The 21,852-nt window shown below is 31.0% G+C and overlaps 2 protein-coding genes across 8 annotated transcripts in view; both read left to right on the top strand.

Moving 5' to 3' along the window:
- LOC127725730 (uncharacterized) overlaps positions 1–10,062 on the top strand; it is a 262,471-nt gene extending 252,409 nt beyond the window's left edge. For 3 of the 5 annotated variants that reach the window (XM_052232939.1, XM_052232934.1, XM_052232938.1), the window contains exon 5: positions 8,671–10,062. In XM_052232939.1, the coding sequence (XP_052088899.1) occupies positions 8,671–9,344 (674 nt within the window). In that variant the 3' untranslated portion in view covers positions 9,345–10,062. Of the gene's footprint in view, positions 1–2,266; positions 2,588–3,117; positions 3,210–4,362; positions 4,470–7,380; positions 7,670–8,670 lie in introns of all 5 variants that reach the window. The other 2 variants (XR_007993117.1, XM_052232928.1) reach the window with 2 other exon arrangements.
- A 6,338-nt stretch (positions 10,063–16,400) lies between these two features.
- The window catches only part of LOC127725732 (uncharacterized), a 40,647-nt gene continuing 35,195 nt past the window's right edge, over positions 16,401–21,852 (top strand). For all 3 annotated transcript variants that reach the window (XM_052232943.1, XM_052232944.1, XM_052232946.1), the window contains exon 1: positions 16,401–16,624. The gene's annotated coding sequence lies outside the window, so the exon portion shown is untranslated. The remainder of the gene's footprint in view (positions 16,625–21,852) is intronic.

Raw genomic sequence — 21,852 nt, forward strand, 5'->3', positions numbered from 1 at the left:
CCATTTAATAAAGGACTTTCCGATTTGAATTTTCCTTGGAGTTCGATATTTTTGTGATTTTACTTTTTTTAACCTAAGTGGTAAACCACAGAATTTATATATTCATTGATTCATAAAACACATATTTCACTTTATAATAACACTTACTGAATACAATTTTATTATTCATAGAAATTTTATTCTCATGAATTTGATCATTTTGTTTGAACATTAAATATATGTGATCAGAAATGAGAACCTTATTAGCACTCCTGTCAGACATTATGTCATGAAAGTAAAAAAGTAACATATTCTGTCTCCTACTTAATTTAATACATTTTTACCGCTAATTGGTTAATAAGGAGAAGAATTCCTGTTCCGACTGGTCACTGTTGATCATATAGCTTGGAAACCTTTAGTAAAGCAGACATGTATCCATGCCTGATCTGGTCACTTTATATCGTATCGCATTGACCATTTACGTACATAAAGAGATGTACAACATGCAAAAAACCGACCAAACATGTAGTAAATAGAGATGTTCCAACGGACTTAAGTGTGTGGTAAATTTAAAACAATTAACACACCATAACATCAGATTGAAATAAAAGAAAAATGAAAAGATTCATAACACACCATAACAATAGATTCAAATAAAAGAGAAATGAAAAGATTCATATCAAATGCGTTAATGACATTTAATTCTTATCATTTTTATGTGTTTTGAAATGTTTTTCTAGTTTGCACCTAAGTGTTTTTTCGTCCCTTCTATTGTAGAAGTTTATTTGTGTGCTATCGTCCCTCAAGATTTCCAAAATACTACAAAGCAGGTTTTGTGTGGAACGGTTTCTTTGATGACAATTTTTAATTCGCCATGAATTTGTCAATTAGCCTAGACAAAAACTAAAAAACGTTACTTCGAACTTTATTGAATATTTTTAAATGTGTCACGGGATTTTTATTACAATTTCATGTTTAGAAATAGATGTTTAATTCTAAATCAAGTCATGGTCATTCGATATTATTTGAATCCGTATTTACTTGAGTCAAAGGATTCTTTCGCCTCTAAAATCCGATTTTAAACACTCGGATAATAAAGGTATTTAGTTGGTTTAAACACAATTATGTGAGAAAATGTCTCGAAAATTTCTGTTCGACGATCCAGAGAAGGGAATCATCATTATTCACTAAATGGAGACAAATTTTGTAATTTTTCAATCACTAGTAATCAATTAATATAAAAAAATAGAATTGCACATGTTGCACTGTAGAAAATGATAATAATTATTAATTTATATAATTTTTTAAATTCATAGATAAAAACACTCTTATTTACTATGTAGACAAAATATGAAGATTTGATAGATAACAATTATTTATATCAAACTGTAGCCGTTTGGTATCATGGAACTGTAAATTTCTATCAATGTGATTTGCATATTAATTTTTCTGACAAAAAATGAAATATAAAGTTTGTCTCTCAATAAATTGTAATTTTCAACATAAACTTAACTTGCAGTAAATCAAGCTTGAAATTTTTGAAAATAGTAATTTAATTGCTTACAGTTATATAAAGAGGATAATTTCTGCTCTAAGTTGAACTAAGATATGAAATATGTTTAAGCAAATGTATTTTACAACACACTTTTGTGTAGTTCATAATGTTTTTATGCATGGAGCGCGTTCTATCAAGTTGTTACATCCTACATAACCCTAGGATGTCAGGCTGTTTAATTTGTGTTTATTCCATTAAATGAAATAGTTTGACATTTGAACTGAAATTACTGGTTTGTTTGTAAATCGGCATAATCTACGACCTTGACAGTATTTGTTGTAAACATATGCTTCGATTGTTTAACCATTGCAAAAGGGAGTTTTTAAGAATATTTCACTGATTATCCGTCAATTTTTAAAAACAAGCTCAAAACTTAGCTGATACATTATTGTATTGCAGGATATTCATCCAGCCTCATTAAGATACGTATGCCTGCTACCTATGATGTGACCTCAATTTGAGATCGATTATGCATGTAAATATCTTGTTCAGCTATTGGTTGTGCTCATTGTTGAAGGCCGTGGTGACCTATACTTGTTAATGTCTATGTCATTTGGTCGCTTGTGGAGAGTTGTCTCATTGGCAATCATACCAAATCTTCTTATTTTTATATTGAATGGAATGTCGTCTGAAAGATTTTTCCTTTTCCTTTTCTATTTGTGTTCTTTCTGTAGTATTGTGGCTTTTTTTAGAAGAAAGCTCGTTCATCCATCATTTTTCTTTAATTTTTAGCATTGATGTAGCGGAACAATATGCCAAAAACTCATGGAATTATCTTTCATGGACAAATTGACGATGGGAATAGAGAGATATATTTCAAGGTTTTTGGAGCAGAAAGAATGAATTGTTTACTTCTATTTTTACGACCCGATATACCATCAATCAGTGGAGTAACAATGATAGCCGATGTCACGGCAAATAAACACGAATTACCAATGGACTTTGTTTCTGGATCAGGATATTATTATTGCCTTGATATCTATGGATTGAAAAAGGAAAAAGAGATGGAAGAACATTACACGGTTTTAGCCTTTGGAGGCACACGATTTTTTGGTAAAAGTTTAAAGATGTCAATAAAACAATCCACTTTTATCATTTGTTTTGAATTTAAAATAGCAAATATGAGACAATACAAAGGGGCCATTAAAGTAGGCTGTCGATGCTTTAACTAAATCTTGACAATTGCCATTGTCACGACAAAACAACAAAAGATATATATATTTGCAACATCAATACAAACAAGTTAATCACAAAACTAGCTTCAATATTTTGATAAGAAAAAAGGCGATGATATAATTTGAGAATTATTCGAAATACGAGAGGAATAATAGCTAACAAAAACTTATCTGTAGTTAGTCATGCAATAGGTAATTATAAGATGACTCAACATTAACATATTTTTTCAATTAGAATCATTGAATATGATAATGATTTTCGCCTTATGATACAATTTTAGCACTTCAAACAAATTCCTTTAGAAAACGTAGATATAAAGTCATTGTTGGAATCGTATGTTACATATTTGAAATACATTTCATAAATTGATTGCTGAGATCTTTATTGAGAAATCATTCTATTTTCAGTTGCAAAGATCAAAAATGGAAAAGACGCAAATATTCCTATACAGTTAGATAAAGTAAAGTCTTTGCAATTTCCATTAAGAAATACCACAGAGGTAACATTTTTTTTATATACCGATTAAAAAAATATATATCATTTAAAACCAAAAAAAATAAATTTTACAATTTTCAGAATGATTTTTTTAATAAATTGTTTTGTAGAGTTAAAACTGCACCTTATTGTTTATTTTATTTGTTTTATATATTAAGTTTTTGTTATATTAGCCATGACGCTGTCAGTTTGTTTTGGACTTATGAGTTTGAATGTCCCTTTGGTATCTTTCGCCTCTCTCTAAACTACAGTTGATTTTTAAAATATAAAATCAAAAATATCTGTTGCTTTTTTTATTTTACTCGTATTCTTCTACTTCATTTGCTAATATAAGAATTTTTAGTAAAAGGTTAAATGCATTATCTTATCTGCGACAAAAATATTTCAAATAAAAATGTTAACAGGTATGAAAATCCACATTGGACAAACTAGATATGAAATATTGATATTTTAGAGAAAGAATATTTTTACCTATTATGTCTGTTTGTTTTGTTCACACATTTTTGTCAATATAATGGAATTTTATGCGACTGTCATACAAGTTATAGGTTTAGCTATCTATAAAACCAGGTTTAATCCACCATTTTCTAAATGGGGAAATGCCTGTACCAAGTCAGGAATATGACAGTTGTTTTCCATTCTTTTGTTGTGTTTGAGCTTTTGGTTTTGCCATTTGGTAGGGGAACTTTCCGTTTTTGAATTTTCCTTGGAGTTCGGTATTTTTGTTGTTTAACTTTTTTCTTATTAGGAATTTTACTTTTTATATCATATTAAGAAAAACACATAAAAAAGAAATTAAACCCTGTTAAAAAATTATTCTAAGGTTACCTGTAGAATGAAATCACCATACGCATACATTTATAATTTCCAATCAAAGAGGGAATTCATTTTTCAAACGTTTGTGTTTAGACTTTATCAAAGTATTTTGCTATGGTTATTTGACGCGCACACGATTTGTAGCAAGAGAGAAATGATGTAAGAAATTGGAGTATTTATAAAGATAATTGATACGTGACCTCGAAGATTATTAGGTCTTTTAAACTGTTTCCTCAATGTCATGGACTGATTCTCTCAGAAAATTCAGTTGTTTAAAAGAAGAGAGCATACGCGTTTTGTAAGTTCTTGGAGTGGAATAATTTCCTTGCATGTTATTTTAGGAGAGTATAGGAATACCTACAACCTGTCGATAAATTTTGCTGCCGAAACGTACATAAATATTATCAAGGAGAAAATTAACAGCTTCAATCATCTCATCACACCTCCAGTAAGTATATATAGCATATTTACCTTTCTCATTAGAGAAGAAGGCTTTAAAATGAGTTGCAGCAAATATATTTGCATTCAGATTTACCAAACGCCCATTTAATTAAATAGTCAAATTTTTGTTTGATAAGATTGTGTGGAAGTGTAGTGTAAAGAGTAGAAAAGTCAAAACTGTCAACAGAATCAAAAGGACCATCAAAAGCACGTAATTTATCTAAATCATCCAAAGAATTTTTTACACTCCAAAAATAGTCAATTCCACTATTTTCATGTTTAGCTTTTGTTTTTCCCAATCTATGAAAATTGAAACAATCAAAACTGCCGTAAAGGTTACATCTTTACTGCAAAAACTGTCTTGTCAGGCCACTCCTTTTTTGACCTGCTGCAGTAATAATTATGCATTGTGCACCTCAATTCAAACTTCAATATTTCTGATAAGGTCTGTTTTATTTGGTCTGGAGGGTTACCTTTATTAACAGGTTTGACTGTATAGCATTATATCGTTTATTGTTTCAATATTTAAGTTGTAAATAAAGGCAACAGTAGTATACCGCTGTTCAATAGTAATAAATCGATTAAGCGAAAGCAAATCTGGGTCACAAACCAAAACCGAGGGAAACACATCAAATATAAGAGGAAAACAACGGAACAACAGAAACACTGAACTGCAACAAAAACAAACGTCAACATACATAAAAACGGACTATTTGATAACAATTGCCATTTTCCTAACTTGGTACAGGACATTTTAAGAAAAAATGGTGGGTTGAACCTGGTTTTATGGCAAGCCAAACCACCCGCTTATATGGCAATGTTAAAAACACCGCTAAAATGACAACATTACGGTACAGGAATACAGTACAAATAAACGCAAGAACACTCAGGACAGAGAAACACATAAATAAATAATATAATAGTACATACAACATGTAAACCACGGAATAATAACGGATAAGTCATTTGCATAACAAAGTGTTTTGTTTTTAAGCTGTTTATGACGTTTCTGTAAAAAATTATTGTAAAACTGCAGCAACAGCATTTAAGAACACATTGTTTATTCATCAACAATTTGCAGTTTTGATATGACGTTTTCTTATTTATTCTAAACGCAGAAGTGTTTTTGTGTTGCATAAAACGATAAATCTTTATGTGCTGTTTTCTTGATCATTGTTCAAAGTTTTTTCAATTTTATTGCAAATAATTGAAGTTTGAAAACTCACAACACTTCTTTAATTCGCAATATGCTATGTACATCACATTATAAGTGGTTGTCACTAACTACTATCTACTAATAAACCAATTTTGATCTGAAACGGTCATTTCAATCTGAGTAGGTCTTACAAGACTGGAAAAAAACATATTATTTTGTCATGTTTAGTCTTTCATTCAGTTTTCAGACTTTTCGTCTGCGGTGTATTTAGTACTGTTTAGTTAATTCGCTTGCAGTCAATTAAGATCTGTTCAGTCTATGTTCAGAATGTTCATCAAGTATTCAGTATTTGTTATTTACCTGTACACATCAACATCATACTGTATTGCATGAAAAGCTTCTGAACTGAATTAACTGCAAGCGAATAGTCTGAACAGTACTGAATTTACCGCAGTGGAAAGGTTTAAAAATTGACTGAAAGTCTAACATGACTGAAAAATTGCTTGTTCAGACTTTATCAAATGATGTTAAAATGACTATTTTAATTTAGACTAAAACCATTTACTAGTGATCGTATGACGTTTACATATCTCAATTAGTACGTTAGGCTCGTACATGTTCACACTATACTCATTTATGGAGGTGATCCCCTTACACAAAATATTATCTTACACAGGAAGATGGTTTGAAATCAACACAACATACGTTTTACCGTCACATCACAAATTGGTTAACCGATATTATGTCTATGTGTCTCAACTAACTACCAACATCTTTTGTGGTCTTATATCTTTAGAAACAAGTACCAGAATTGTCTATGTAACTTTACCGATTGTGTCGGTTTCCCGATTGAGACATTTTGACTAAGTGTGGATTTGCATTTGGGCGATGCATGTATTACAGGAGACGCTTACCCTGCCTGCACATCCGGTATAATTTCTTTTGAAGTTCATGCGATTCCCCCAGTTTTTGTTTGTTGCCTTGATTTGTATCTTCGGAATCGATTTGTAACATTTCATGGTTTGTATCTAGAGATTGATTACCTCAGTTAATATTCGGCTTTTGTTAGTATTCGTGTTGCTAGGTCTTAATTTGTGTTTTCTGAACATGCTCGTTTTTTATCGTTTTATTTTTTTTGCCATTACATTGCCATTGCATTGTCAGTTTTTTTTTCGACTTTCTTTCAGTTTTAAAATATCCCTTTGGTATCTTCCATCTCCTTTTTGTACAGCGGTAAAGTACTGTTGCCTAATTAAGAAGTACTTTGTTTGTTTGTTTACTATTGAAAACGTTCATTGACAATTATTGACATTCAATCACATTTCCTATACTTTGAATTAATTTTTTTTTTTGAATTGGTATTAGGTTACAATTGTTAACGATAATAGAGATTCTTGATATACGTCAATGGACCAGCGAAAACTCCAAAAAAATAATAAAAAAAGATATTGGAGTAAACCTTAAAAGACTTATTCAGCAGTTACAAAATGTATTTGCTTTATATATGTCAAAATCATAACCACTAAAGTCTAAACCAGTTATAGAGTATCTAACCATGGATTACTGAATCTATACTATCATCATCCAATTTCTAACTGCATTAAAAAAACTACAATATCTACAAATACCTTAAAGTGTATCTAACTTTCATCTTTTTTAACCAATTAATTGAATGATCGATATTTCAGATCAGATAGTACAAGAATAATTAACTAAGAGTAATCGCTACATTTGCAGGTTGAATATTATTTTATCATTTCAGATCATTTTCCCTATACAATTTAATCACAGACCTGTTTCTAGATATACTTTTCACAACAAAACAACGTTCAAAGTTGAAAAAAGATGGATAATATTCTTTAAACAAGCAAAAGACCGGTTTCATGTTTTTATTCATGTCGGACAGCAATTGGATTTTACATTGCCTTTCGACTTGCCCATTGCTACAGTCTGTGAAGTAAAGGTTATCATTGGATGTATTCTTAATGACAGCAAGCAGATGTGCATATCAAAGATAGAAATAAACACCAACATTAGTAATTTCAAAACCTGTAAGTATGAAGAGTATATATGACTTTATAAAATCATACACAGTAAACCTTTTGTATGATTCAAATTTTATCAAGGTTGTACAAATGTATTCTCAACGTTCGTAGTATTTGACACCGTGTTAATATCGTTTTAAATAGTGAAGTATGTACATTTTGTATCTTATCAAAAACAGAGTCGTGCAAAGAAATAGAAGAGTGTCCCTATTTCACCTTATGTGACCAGAGTGTTTATTAGTTAGTCGCTGAATGTGGGTAGTTTATCTCGATGTTTCTCAAATTTACAAATATCAAGTTCATTTTAGAAATCAGATACCTTACTCAACACAATAAAAATGCATACATAACATAAAAAATGAATGATATGGCCACTTTTTGAATTGAATTAAATTAGATTAAATTTAAATAGATTGCCTTAGTCGTATTTGGCACCACTTTGAGAATTATTGGTTTCTTCAACTCTTCAACTTCGTATTTGATTTGACCTTCCAATTGTTTTTGTTCGAGCGACACTAATGATTCTTGTATAGACGAAACCCGCGTCTAGCGTATCTAAGTGTAAGCCTAGTCAATTTGATGATTTTTTTTTAGTCCCTTAATTCGAAAAAAAACACACATCAATTTCAACATGATAATGACGTCATATTGACATTACAACCGACGGGGTATCCGTTGCTATCAACCTTTTCATTTATCAAAAAAATGTATAATAACTCGAAAAACAAGGAACGTAACTATGTTTGCAAATACAGGGCAAAATAATGAATCTAATCATACATCCTATAATAATAAAAAGAATGACAGAGGTTGGTTTTCGAGTTCCAGCGGTTTAAAACTTCAACGTCAGCTATAATTAAAACAAAAGTCAACTTTTGTTCATTTTACATCATTTAGATTTTTTGAGAATATAAAGGTGTATTAACATTAATAATCCTTTTCACTTTTATATTCTTAGAGTTTATGTGTGAGATAATAAAATATAAAACATTTTTGTTTAATTTCAGGTTTTACAAAGGTAGACTATGAAACACTTTATGATAAGACGATTGCATTTATAAAAGCAAAGAAAGGCAAATTCCGTACCATTGAGTATTTCTATAGAAACAAGTCAGAGAAATATTTTGCTTCGATAACTGAAGAGCATAGTGGAATTATGAAACCTTACAAAAAAGATCATAACGGCGATCCTTGCTCCGTAATAAACGGGCGATTGGATGGTTTGTTTTTCAGTACAGCTGTAAATTGTCAGACGAGCAAACCTCTCCCATGCTCTCCATTTGGACCGCTCAGATTACATATTAATGCCGGTTTTTTATTCATCCCAAATCTGAATCTTTACTTTGCTGACTTTTATTGTCATTATAAAGTTCATTATGTAACTGTAATTCTGACTAGAAGAGATTCTTTTGCTGATAATTTCTGTAAGGAACGACTTAAGGAACTCGATATACATGATAATCCGTTCGTCTGTTTAAATACATCAAAAACATTAAATGACATAATTGTGTGTCATGGCAATGGTCTGAGAATAGAGGTTCTGTATACGGAAGCCCTGAATATTCATGAAATTATTCAAAATCGACAAGGACATTTCACACGAGTACCTGTTATATTTAGAGGTGAAAGTAGACCAGACGGCATTCCTAAAAATAAAAACTGTCAAATATGCAACATATAATATGCACATGATATATGCCTATCCCAAGCCAGGAGCCTGTAATACAGTGGGGGGTGTTTGTTGTTGTGTATCATATTTATTTTTCGTTTATTGCTTTTACATAAGTCATGCCGTTATTTTATTTATTTTTTTTTTTCGTTTGAACTATTATACATTTCTTATTTGGGGTTTTTTTACAGGATTTTGTTGATTGTTTCAAGCTACGGTGACTTATAGTTGCTTACTTCTATGTCGTGAAGTCTTTGATGGAGAGTACTCACATTGCAATCATACCACATCTTCATATCTTTATATTCTTAGATTTTTTTGTTGTTTTTTTTTTGTTGTTTTTTAGGGGGTTCTATAATATCTGTAAAAAATGAAAGACAATTTAAACTATGGTTGTATTTTTTTTATTAATTAAACTTACATAAGATATATCATGATTAAAGCAAAACGTCGGATGAGAATATGAGGCATGAGGGATATCAGTTGCATTTCAGAAAATTTTGACCCCGCTGATAACAATCGCATTTTGTTGCCAATTCTTTAGTTTTCTTTGAAGAGTTTGTTGGACTTCGTTTAACCACAATTTTGTGTTGTTTTCTTTCATGTTTCAATTTTATTTTCCCTCTTGATATTTTTTCAAATGTTTATCTTAACTTTACAGAAGAAACATGCCTCAGTCTTATCTTAAATGCCTGTATTTTTAAGTAAATAAATGGTTAAATTTCTACAATAACGTTTTCATTAAGTTAGTGTTGTATGTACAGTATCCATCCTAAAATAGATACGTTACAGACTATTCACCAATAGGATAAAAGATAATCCATGTTATCAAGCAATTTATAAGCTTACTTTTATGTTAACCCATTTCAAACGTATGTCGGTCCTACAAAATTATAAGTTTAGTTGTGTTGACGGGTTTTTACATCTTCTACTTATAAACGCTTCGTACCCTCAAACATAGACAAGCGTAACGTTTTAATTGAGAGATGTAAACGCCATACGATGAAAAATAAGAAGTCGGCAATTGGAAAGTTGAAATCAACACGTTTGTTATAGATTATAGCCTCAAAATCATCAATATATCTGAAAGTGGAATTAAAGAACTTTGCGAGATACTTATTTGTTTTTGTCTTTGAGAAGGTTTTGTATGAATTCTGCTGCGTATGAGTGTCTGAGCAAACAATTAGTGACCTTGGACTTTTTCAAAGATAGTCTCGTCCTTTTTCTCAAATAGTTCCTATTAGTACCTAGACCTAATAAATAAATATTCAGTGTATTCTTCACAAATTATAACGATGGTCTTGAGTTATAGATTCTAGGTGCTGAAGTTGTGTATCTTTTTATTTACTGTAAGTTTTCCCATTATTATTTTCGTGCTATTATCTTTCGTTTTGTCATATGACTTTTGACGTGTCTTGGGTTTTTGTATCCCGCTATCGGGTTTTTGACTTTGGGCGTTCCTAGTGCAGGTAAATCCAGAGGTGCGATTTGGACGCAAGATGTTTTTACAGTGTTTTTTTTCCATTTTGTTTACCTTTATAATTATATTTTACTTAATTTGTACTTTATCGAGGAAGTGTATACTATATACGGTATGTACTATCAACTACACACATTTTTTTAACGGCCTCTCGATTTTCTATCAACTTCAAAACAAATATTTCGTTTGCGTCTTTGTCAAATTAACTTTCGACTACAACAACGTTTTTTGTTGCTCTCTTTGTAAGAATTTTTTGCATGTTTGTTTGAATTTTTAAGTCAGTTGTGTTGTATAGCTGTGGCTGTAGGATCCCAGTTATTGTCACATTAACTTATCATGTCTGTTTGGGTTGCTCACCCAATTTTGTCATTATATTGGAACTAAAAACAACTGGCATACAAGTGGGAGGTTTAGCTGGCAATAAAAAGCAGGTTTAACGCACCCTTTCTTTTGAAATGCCTGTCCCAAGTGAGGAATATGACAGTTGTTTTGCACTCATTCCCTTGGTTCATAACGTTTATTTTGTCTGTTTTTATGGACATCCCTATTTTGAATTTACCATGGAGTTCGAATTTTTTTTTTATACTTTTTGGTTATACTTTTTATGTGTGATTGAACAGTATAGGTACAAGTGAGTATAAGAGCCTTTACTGTTGATTGTGTGATAGCTCTAGTACTGTTTTGTTTTCCAGATGTTCTATCAGTTCTGGAAAAAAATTAAAACTCTACTTTTGAAATTTCTTGCGTCCAAAGCGCTTTTCTGGATTTACCTTCACCATGGACGCTCAAAGCCGAATATTGAAAGTCAAGAATGTTTAACAACCGAAACAGTTGATAAAATTATGATAAACAAGAACCTAAAAATATCAGTCAAATCTTTGGATGTTAGACTATGTTGTTGAAGGTAGTCAGTGATTTGCTTTCTATATGGATTGTAATTTGAACTTTACACATCTATTTGAAAGCCCTTTTAGTTTAATAAAGTACACGAACGGCACTGCTAGTGCTCAAATTCCAGGAGGAATTCCAATTTAAACATGATCCTTACTTTATGATTTACGTCCCTTTTGTCGTAAATTATTTGAATGAATACGAGACAAATTGCCTTTCTCTGAGTACGGATAAAATCTAGGACCAGGTTTGCTTTTGAAATGGTACTTGTGTTCACCAGTTTCGGGAAATTTAAGTTTCTGCATTATCAGTTTGATTACAAACGTTTTAATGATGTCGAAGTTAAGAAATTTGTCAATGTAGGCACCGTCCAATAACGTATATATATATATATATGTGTGTGTGTGTGTGTTTGTTTGTTTATGTTTTGTTTTTTATTGGGGGGAAGAGGGGGAGGAATATTTCTTTCATTAATTGTTTGATATTAAAGTCCTCAAAACAAAAGAATTGTTTCAGAAGAGGGAAAATATGACATTGCATTTTCCCCAAAAAAAAAACACACCGATAGTTTAGTTTTGAATAAAGTCGTGAAAAAAAAATAGTCCAAGGAAAAAAAAACTTATACACCCATGCGAAAAAATGAATAATTGATGTCTAATCAATTTGAGGTACCTAAAGCTACAGCCAAATTTAAGAAAAATTGTAAACTTTATATTTTTGGGGGGATAGTCAAAACAATTATGATGTCATTTTTTAATATATGTTTTTTAGAGGAGTTGGGGTTGGTTTGTTCCGTAACGTATTATCCAATATATTTTGCGATTCTTGTGATTCTTTTTTTCCGTATTATACACATGACACATCTTCTTATCTTGACTTATTTTCTGCGGCAGAAAGGCTCCATAGCAGATATAACCAATTGTTAATAAGGCAACAAATGTGACGGTTAATATCGGATTATCCATCATTCTTTTGATAGAAACATGGAGAGTGATTCAAATAATTAAAATTCACCGTTTCACCTCTAACACCTTTCAACATGTACAATGGTGACATTATGACTTGGCAGGGTACAGGTGCTATCATCAATCCAGGATTGTCCGGATACTATTGATATATTGTATGCAGATTAGCTAATACCATACTGTTTTTTATGAACTTGCTACATGTTATTAATTCTAAGATTTACTGATTTTACTTGTTTGACATTTATGACTTTATTGGGATTTAGAATAACTGAATAAATCGGGTTTGTTTTAAAGATAGATATAGTGGTTTCGTTTAATGATGAAGACTTGTTATATTTACACCTAAACAGCTAAAACAATGTCAAAAGACTTTTTACAATTATGAATAATCAATGAAGACAATAAGTGGTTATTCAAAGACTATTTAATTTTAAAGATTTCTTTTAAAAAAAATCTACGAGAATGAAAAAAAAGATATAAATGTTTTATGTCTTTAGTAAAATGGTGGAAAAAGTATTTCGGATTTTGACTCTAAATCTAAAATTCATATCCATGACTTTTTATGATATACGAGGTTAATAGTGTAATTTGATTACTGTCTTGAAACCCCTGTTGTTATTTACTTCTAAAATGAATGATTTCATTATAAGTTAATTATATTAGCCTTTTTATGAAAACCATTTAAATTTTACTATAGAAGTTAGTTCATCAAATAGGAAATATCAATCTTTTGTATGGAACCTTTCCCATCATTTTTATATTGTCTTGTTCAGTGATATTTTTACGGTTATCAGTGTGGTTATTTGTTTTACCAGGAACAACAATCTGCGATAATTTCAGCTTTCCTATTGTCGACTTCCAATTTTTGTAACATACCATCAGCCCAAACTCATTGCATTTAAATCTTACATTTAATACGGTATGATAGGGCTCACTTTAATTATTTCAATTTAAAACTAACAGAGAAATACTCTTGACTGACACATTGCCCAAACCGAGACACGAGAAATATGCCTAAAATTATGACATACATTCATGAATTGTAAATCATTATAGTGGTATAGCTTCGGTTTTATGTTTTTTCAATAGAAAGTCTTAAAGCCTTTAGAATTTACTGTGTTTATCTCATCGCCGTCTGGTTTCTTTATTTATATGAGACATAAAGAAATGACTTCAATTTTCTCATTATGAAATTTTCAAGTTTATGTGTATTGTATTCCAGAACCACTTGCATTTAGAAGGTATCTTGAGAACAAAATCCCAAGTTGTCAAGGGCTTGTGAATGCTATCTGGGTACCCTTGATAGAATATAACTGCTTTCCATGAAGATATTTAACCGAGTATTTTCAGTTTTGAATTAATCTCTCCGAAAGTTTCACTGACTACATCATGATTGTGTTGAACACTACGGAGAATGATAACAGAAGTGGTCCATTTGTCGGAGCTCATCTGTCATATTGGCTATATTCATGACTATCAATAAATGTTATTTTTACTTGATATAAATTACACGACGAGTGTCATTATAGGATATTTTTTTATTTGTCCTTGTAGTACGGGTGTTCAATCGGATTATGGTGGTTTCAACCTTTAAATGGGAATGACAAGTTAAAAACGAAAATAGATGAAATCAAGTCATATGAAATGAAATAAACCGCATGTAATGTTCTTTACTGATATACCATGTTTGTGGGAAATCATTTAAAATACTAGTACATTTATGAGACAATATGATATCTTAACATTTTAGAAGTCTATTTTCCATTCATACAGAATATGTACACACACATTTAAACCTTATAAATAAGTTAGCACAGTTCAACGTAATACATTATTTTATTTCATTGTGTACTATTTTTACTTTGATTTAATAATATTGTTCGTCGTTTTAAAACATAACAGTGTCACTTCCTTTTAATATACACTGCCTTCTTAGTTGAAAATAAAAATATTTTTTTCTGCATCGAAAATGAATCTCGAATTCGGAATTTAGTGAAACATTCGTTTAGTATTAAATTTGAAATGACACAGCATATTTTGTTATTGGCCTATTTGAAAACTTAATGATAATGTTATCGTTGACATTAACCGGATATCAAACAAAGAGGCAACTATTAAACTTATTCGATTGAATTCACACACTTACTTTCCTCTTTAAAATGGCGATGTTCTTCTACTCTCACCCTGTGGTAAACTAGTATTTATTTCTTATCTTGTACGGTTTGAAAGAACATATTTAAATATTGCTGACTTCAGTATCCCTTTACACAACAATAACTTTATTGGGTAAATCTATAATGTCTGTTTGTTTTGCTCACACATTGTTGTCAATATAATGGAATTCTATGCCACTGTCATACAAGTGAGAGGTTTAGCTAGCTATAAAACCAGGTTCAACCCACCATTTTTCTAAAAATGTCCTGTACCAAGTCAGGAATATGGCAGTTGTTATCAAATAGTCCGTTTCTATGTATGTTGGCGTTTGTTTTTGTAGTAGTTCATTGTTTATGTTGTTCCGTTGTTTTCCCCTTATAGTTGATGTGTTTCCCTCGGTTTTGGTTTGTGACCGGATTTGTTTCAGTTAAATCGATTTATGACTATTGAACAGCGGTATACCACTGCTGCCTTTATTTATGACACCAAATTATAAATACCTTCACAAGCTTTAGAACTCGCTATCAAAATCGTATCTTTAGATCTTTTTCTAGTACAAAATTAAAAGTAGACATTTGATATACGACCTTCACTTGTCACATAAAAATTGTTTATTGTATTTTCTAAATTAATGACTTAAATTTCTTAAATACAGCAGCACGAATAATAGTTAAAGGGGAAGAAGTTTTTCCGCCTTTTGAACAAAAATACGCATCGGTTAGGTCCGATCTTTTTATTGGAACAAAACATATTTTATTTTATTTGATATATATATATATATTTTGATATAAAGTTGAACGGATTGTAGACGTTCAAGCTGTGTAAATAATATTTGCAAAATATCCAAAATATTTTGCAAATATATCTTACGTACCTTGGTAAACTAGTGACATGCAACGACTATTTTTTTTAGTATTTCTTAAATAATCATCTTCAACATTTTGCTTTTAAAAAATCCTTATATGTAGTTTATTTACAATCTACTAGAACACCCCCGCGACATTGCGGTTCCGTGACTGAATTAAAGTACCTACGCTTTATTTCAGCGCGGATATTTGGTATTCGTATTGTCATTTGATAATGCTGATTTTAAGGTGCACAGTTTTCTCTGATTTCAAAATCTTTCTGTTTGAACCCGTCCTGGTTTTCTTACTACAACCGGAAACTACATGTGACATATACTATCGGTATCGGTATCTGAATCGACCCGTACCTTGTTAATTATTGGTAATATTAATTATGTGGAAAATAAAAAGGCCTGTAATGGTGAAATTTTAATCAACACTATTGTCCTATAAAGTTATATATAAAGTTGAATTCTTTGATTCGTCGTTTTGACGCCATGCCGGCCAACAAATTGGACCTCGTTATTTAGGAGTATAGATATAGCCCCCTTACACTCAATCCTCTTCTAAACGAACCTTTGTCAAAAACTGTTTACGTTATGTAACGCAAGATTACCGTCAGGAATTTTGAGCAGGTCTATTATCTCCTGTTATTTCTGCTAGCGGTAGTTGACGTCTTTACACATGCATTAGTAATTGAGCATTTGCCAAGTTTTATAGGTAGAAGTAAAATAAATATAAATAATATTGTTAAATGCGACAGACATATATGTGCATGTTAAATAACTGATTTCGTCTAATCATGGTTATTGTTAAAAATGGAATAAAGATTGAGTGAAACGATATCTGTAATCACCTACATATTGAATTCAAATCCACATTGCATCAACTTTATTTTCAAAACGGCAAAGGAAGTAAGAAAAGTTTGTTCCTAGTCCATCATTGATATATCATGTAAGTAAAACGACAGTTTGTTTAATGATAGACTCATTAATGTTAAGATCTTAATAAATAAATCAAATTAAATTTGAATTGTTTAACATCAGTAATATACTGTTCCACTGCATTTGAAACATAGATATATTTTTATAGTAAGGTTCAAGCAGTCGCAAAAGTAGTTTAATAATATTGAATAACTTTGATCAAAGTTGTCTACTTAGTTTTTATCTCCTGTCATTAAGATAAATCCATTGTATGTCTATCAATTAGTAATACCATCATATTTAAACGTTAAAGAAATAACCATCTTTATCTTACAACCCAATATACAACTGCAAGTTAGCAATATATAATAGGTGAATAATTACAAATAGTATCACTCGTCGAAAGGATTCATAAGATTTTACAAATTTAACAATCACGCTAAAATCATTACTACTAAGTTGTGGTGACCAAAAAGATGTAAAAAAAAACGACCATTTGTTTTCAGGAAATTAAGTGATAAAATGTGCTGTTAAAAAGTTTAAAAAAATTTGATTAACTTTCTAAATGACCATAAATGCTCTTTTTTAAGATGTAAATAAAGGAACTAGGAGAGTATATTCCATATCCGTTACATAAAAATTCATAAGAAAAATGTATAGTCAGATTGATAAAGACTAATTCATTTCTGCTTCGTTAAAAAATAAAACTAGGTATTTTGTTATAGAAAAAAAATTTCAGAGATTTTTTAAATGTGTTGTCATAATCCAGTTCTTCATTTCGCTGTGATGACATAAAAAATGCAACTTATCATTTTTCATGAGTAACATAACAATGTCAGTAGCTCTCAACCTTTGCGAGTTATTTCGTTTCGTTTTTTTCCAATGTGTTGTCTGTATTTCTTCTACATATAAATTGATGTTTTCCCCCTTTTGGTCTCTTTTTTGCTAGCAAACTTGCGTCATAAAACATATTCCTAATTATTCTTATGCATAGTTACATTATATTTTTGTAGACGGAGTTCACCAAGTATAAAAATAAACGCGGATCAATGAAAATTAAAAAAAAAAAATCCCCTGTTCTAATAATTCAATGTATTCATTATAATACCAACATGAGATATAAACTTTTATTCGTAGGTATTTAAAAATCCACGTGCTTTACATATTTAACATTTCAACCTTATCCAAAAATTAGTAAAGAACTAAGGACGTATAAGTAAAATATGCAACGAAACAGATTTTAAAATGCGGCCTACATTCTTTATATAGTAAAAGATGCCATTAAAAATCATTATGGTGAGATATACTAAACAAGCGGTGTAAATAAGATGTGGATTCTTAAAAATTCTAAACACTTAGTCATTATCATTAAAACGTTACTGTAATATTACACTTTTGATATTTCTACGATTTACACTACTATTGTACAAACTCAATTGAAAGATAGGCTACATTTGCTCATTCAACACAGTTTGGTCTATAAAAATTGGAATCGTAGATACTAATTCCTAGTTGAAGGTTATTACTAAATCTTACTTTGTGACGAACCACACTGAATCAAACAATAAACACACATAATATGACATAATCAAAACACTGGACTTTTTATCGGGAATATATTTGTTGAGTTCGGTACGTTTATATTTCAACACACAGTCGGTATACACACTTCATTAACAGGGTTGTGCTCTTTAGACAAAACATGATATGAGTTATGGTGAATAGTTGTTTCCCTTTGTTTTAGTTTGTTACCCGGATTTGTTTTTGCTTAATCGAATTATGACTATTGAACAGCGGTATACTAATGTTGCCTTTATTTATGAGGATGAACGACTGAAATCGACACTACATACGATTTACGTTCGCTATCACGAATTGGTTGATTCACTTACATCGATGGCTCTACTAACATCGAACTTGAGATAAAGGATACAACAGACACAGTTAAGTATGCCTCATATCTTGACTTACATCTAGAAATTGACAAAGAGGGTCGGTTGAAAACAAAACTTTACGACAAAAGTGATGATTTTAGCTTCCCAATTGTGAACTTTCCATTTCTAAGTAGCAACATTCCAGCACCGTCTGCATACGGAGTATATATATCTCCCAGTTGATATGATATTCCAGGGCTTGTGTTTCCTATCATGATTTCCTTGATAGAGGGTGCTGCTCACAAGGAAGCTATTAAACCAAGAGTTCCAAGTGGTGAAGTTGAATTCATCCCATTGTAAATTTTGTGGACGCCATAACAAGTTGGTTGACCATTATGGAATATCTGTTTTACAGATGACTACGAATATCTTCCAATTGTCGTTACTACAATCTCGTACCTTCCCACTGGATGTGACCTACCGAATTAGACATATTACCGGGTTTGTAATAACATGACCAGTACGACGGGTACCACATATGGCGCAGGATCTGCTTACCCTTCCAGAGTACCTGAGATTACTCCCAGTTTTTGGTGGGGTTCGAGTTGCTCAGTCTTTGGTTTTCTATGTTGTTTTGTGTCTGTTTGTCTGGGTTTTTTTCAGCCATGGCGTTGTCAGTTTATTTTTGACTTATGAGGTTGAATGGCCCTTTGGTATCCTTCGCCTCTCTTTTAGAGTATTTTTAAGATTCTAAAACAAAGTCGCAAAATGAAGTGTTTTGCTCACACAGACACAAACAAGCATCTTATTCTGTTCAAACAGCTGAAATTTTACAATATCGATTTGATGGAATTACAACAATCGTTTTAAAGGTTCTGCATAAAAGTAAGTAAAATAACAAAAATATCGAACTCAAAGAAAAATTCAAAACGGAAAGTCCCTTAAAAAGTGGCAAAATCAAAAGCTCAAACACATCAAACGAATGGAAAACCACTGTCATATTCCTGACTTGGTACAGGTATTCCCTTATTTAGAAAATAGTGGATTAAACTTGGTTTATAGCTAGCTAAACCTCTCACTTGTACGACAGTCGCACATAATTCCATTTTATTAACAACAATGTATGAGCAAAACAAACAGATATAATAGGTAAAGATGTCAAAAATTGGGGTACAGCAGTCAACATTTAGTTATAATCTTAATCACTTTAAAAACAAGTAACTATGTCATCATTTGTGTGTTTCAAGATCAAAACAGTGTTGTTCTGTATGATAGGAGCTAAACCGACAATTTTATACGTTTTATTCAAACGTATTTACTTTACAAACAAGTAACTATGTCATTACAGTAGTTTTTCTGTATGATAGGAGCTAAACCGACAACTGTATACGTTTTATTCAAACGTATTTACTTGTAGGATTTTTTAAGATATTTTGATCAGTGGTAAAAGAGAGGCGAAAGATACCAAAGTGGCATTCAAACTCATAAGTCGAAAATAAACTGACAACGTCATGGCTAAAAAAGAAAAAGACAAACAGACAGGATGATTTCAACTTCACCACTTGGAACACTTAGTTTAATAGCTTCCTTGTGAACAACAACCCTCTATCAAGGAAATCATGATAGGAAATACAAGCCCTGGAATATCGTATCAACTGGGAGATATATACTCCGTGTGCAGTAATTAATGTTGTTATTTGATTTCAAAATGCCTTGCAATATTTGGAACATTAACAATATACAGTTCCTTAAATCTACGTCACTGGTCAATGGTGGATTAACTGATCTCTTGTGAATAGTTGTCTTTCTAGCCATCCTACCACATCTTTTCATGTTCATATTTAATTTTTTTACATATCAATGTGGCTTAGAGATAAAAATAAGCAAGACTATGCGTACCTTGCATATTTTATTCAATCTCATGATAACTGAAAAGAGTTTTTTTTTTATTTGAAACAAAAATCTGAAATATCAGGGGTAGAAATTGTTGTTTTTGGACAGAATATTCTTTTTCACCTTTTGCTAGTCCGGCTTATTTTGTTTTACATTTGTACACATTATTTTCCTACATTTTGTTGAGCAGAATATTAATTTTTGTCATTTACTTGGCAATGGTATATTTTTCAGTTCTTACCAGGCTAGAATATTTATTCCATAGAATATCAAATGGTCGTCCCCTAACGATATAAGACTGAACTAAGGCCTCTAACATTTGTTGTCCTTTGTTCAACAAATTTTGTAATAATAGGTGCTCAAATAAAAAAATATGGAACTTATAGTCTTTTACAGTGATGTTCTAAAATTCTTAGCAATGAGTTGGTTTTGATTAGACAGTTAACCAATCGCAGTTGTGGACACCCAAATATTACTTGACAGTGCTAATTTGGAATTTGTAAGGGGAAATGATATTCATCACAATGGAAGACTTTTAGAGTATTATGTAAATCTTACGATTATTCTGTATACTAAATATTGGGAACGACCTACAGTCATTGAGAACAGATAAAAAATATTTAAAAATACATAAAAAAAAATATCAATTTGACTTCTGGAGCATGCAATGAGTTAAAAAAAAAAAATTTTAAAAGGATCTATAAATTTACACGGATCGTATCTAAATTTTATAAGCTCCAAAAATAATGGCACATATCACTTTAAAGATGAAGATGTAATGTTCCATTTGTATTTAAAAACAATAGCTCATCAAATAAACCTGGCCGATAATTTTTCGTCTACAAAAGACTCATCAGTGACGCTCAAATCTAAAACGTTAATAGGCAAAATAAAGTACGAAGTTGAAGAGCACTGAGGACCCAAAATACAGCTGAGGAAATCTATTCCTGGGTTTTCTTTATGTATAGTCAAACTTCAAACCAAATCTTAAAGTCTATGACATAATCTAGTACTAGAAGTGTCCATTAAAATGTCATACATACGTAACTCGACGAACGGACCTAACTGACAAGTTTAGAGATATCGAATGAAAATTAAAAAAAAAAACATCATTTCAAATTCTACTGCAAATCATAAAGAATAAGAAAGTCCAGTTTATCGATTCCTTTAATAACATTATTCTTCCTCATGAAATTTGTGAGATTTATACATTTTCCGTAGAAATGCGTGTACGAAGAAAAGGATGTGTACATTGAAAGAACTTTTAAGGATTCACACAGAAGAAAGACTGAGTTGATTTTAACCGGAAACGAAACCCGTAAAGATTGTTCTTCGTCCAGTATGAAAGTTTCAGCTTGCCGTTAGAGTAGCAGACCTTCTATCTTCATAGAAGTAATTGATGATGATTCAGATTAAATGCAGGGCGAGAGCATATTAACGATATATGGATATAGAAATATTGAAACTAAATAGTTATTTAATACAAAAAAAA

Source organism: Mytilus californianus, unplaced genomic scaffold, assembly GCF_021869535.1.
Source record: "Mytilus californianus isolate M0D057914Y unplaced genomic scaffold, xbMytCali1.0.p SCAF_15, whole genome shotgun sequence".
NCBI classification, from domain to species: domain Eukaryota; kingdom Metazoa; phylum Mollusca; class Bivalvia; order Mytilida; family Mytilidae; genus Mytilus; species Mytilus californianus.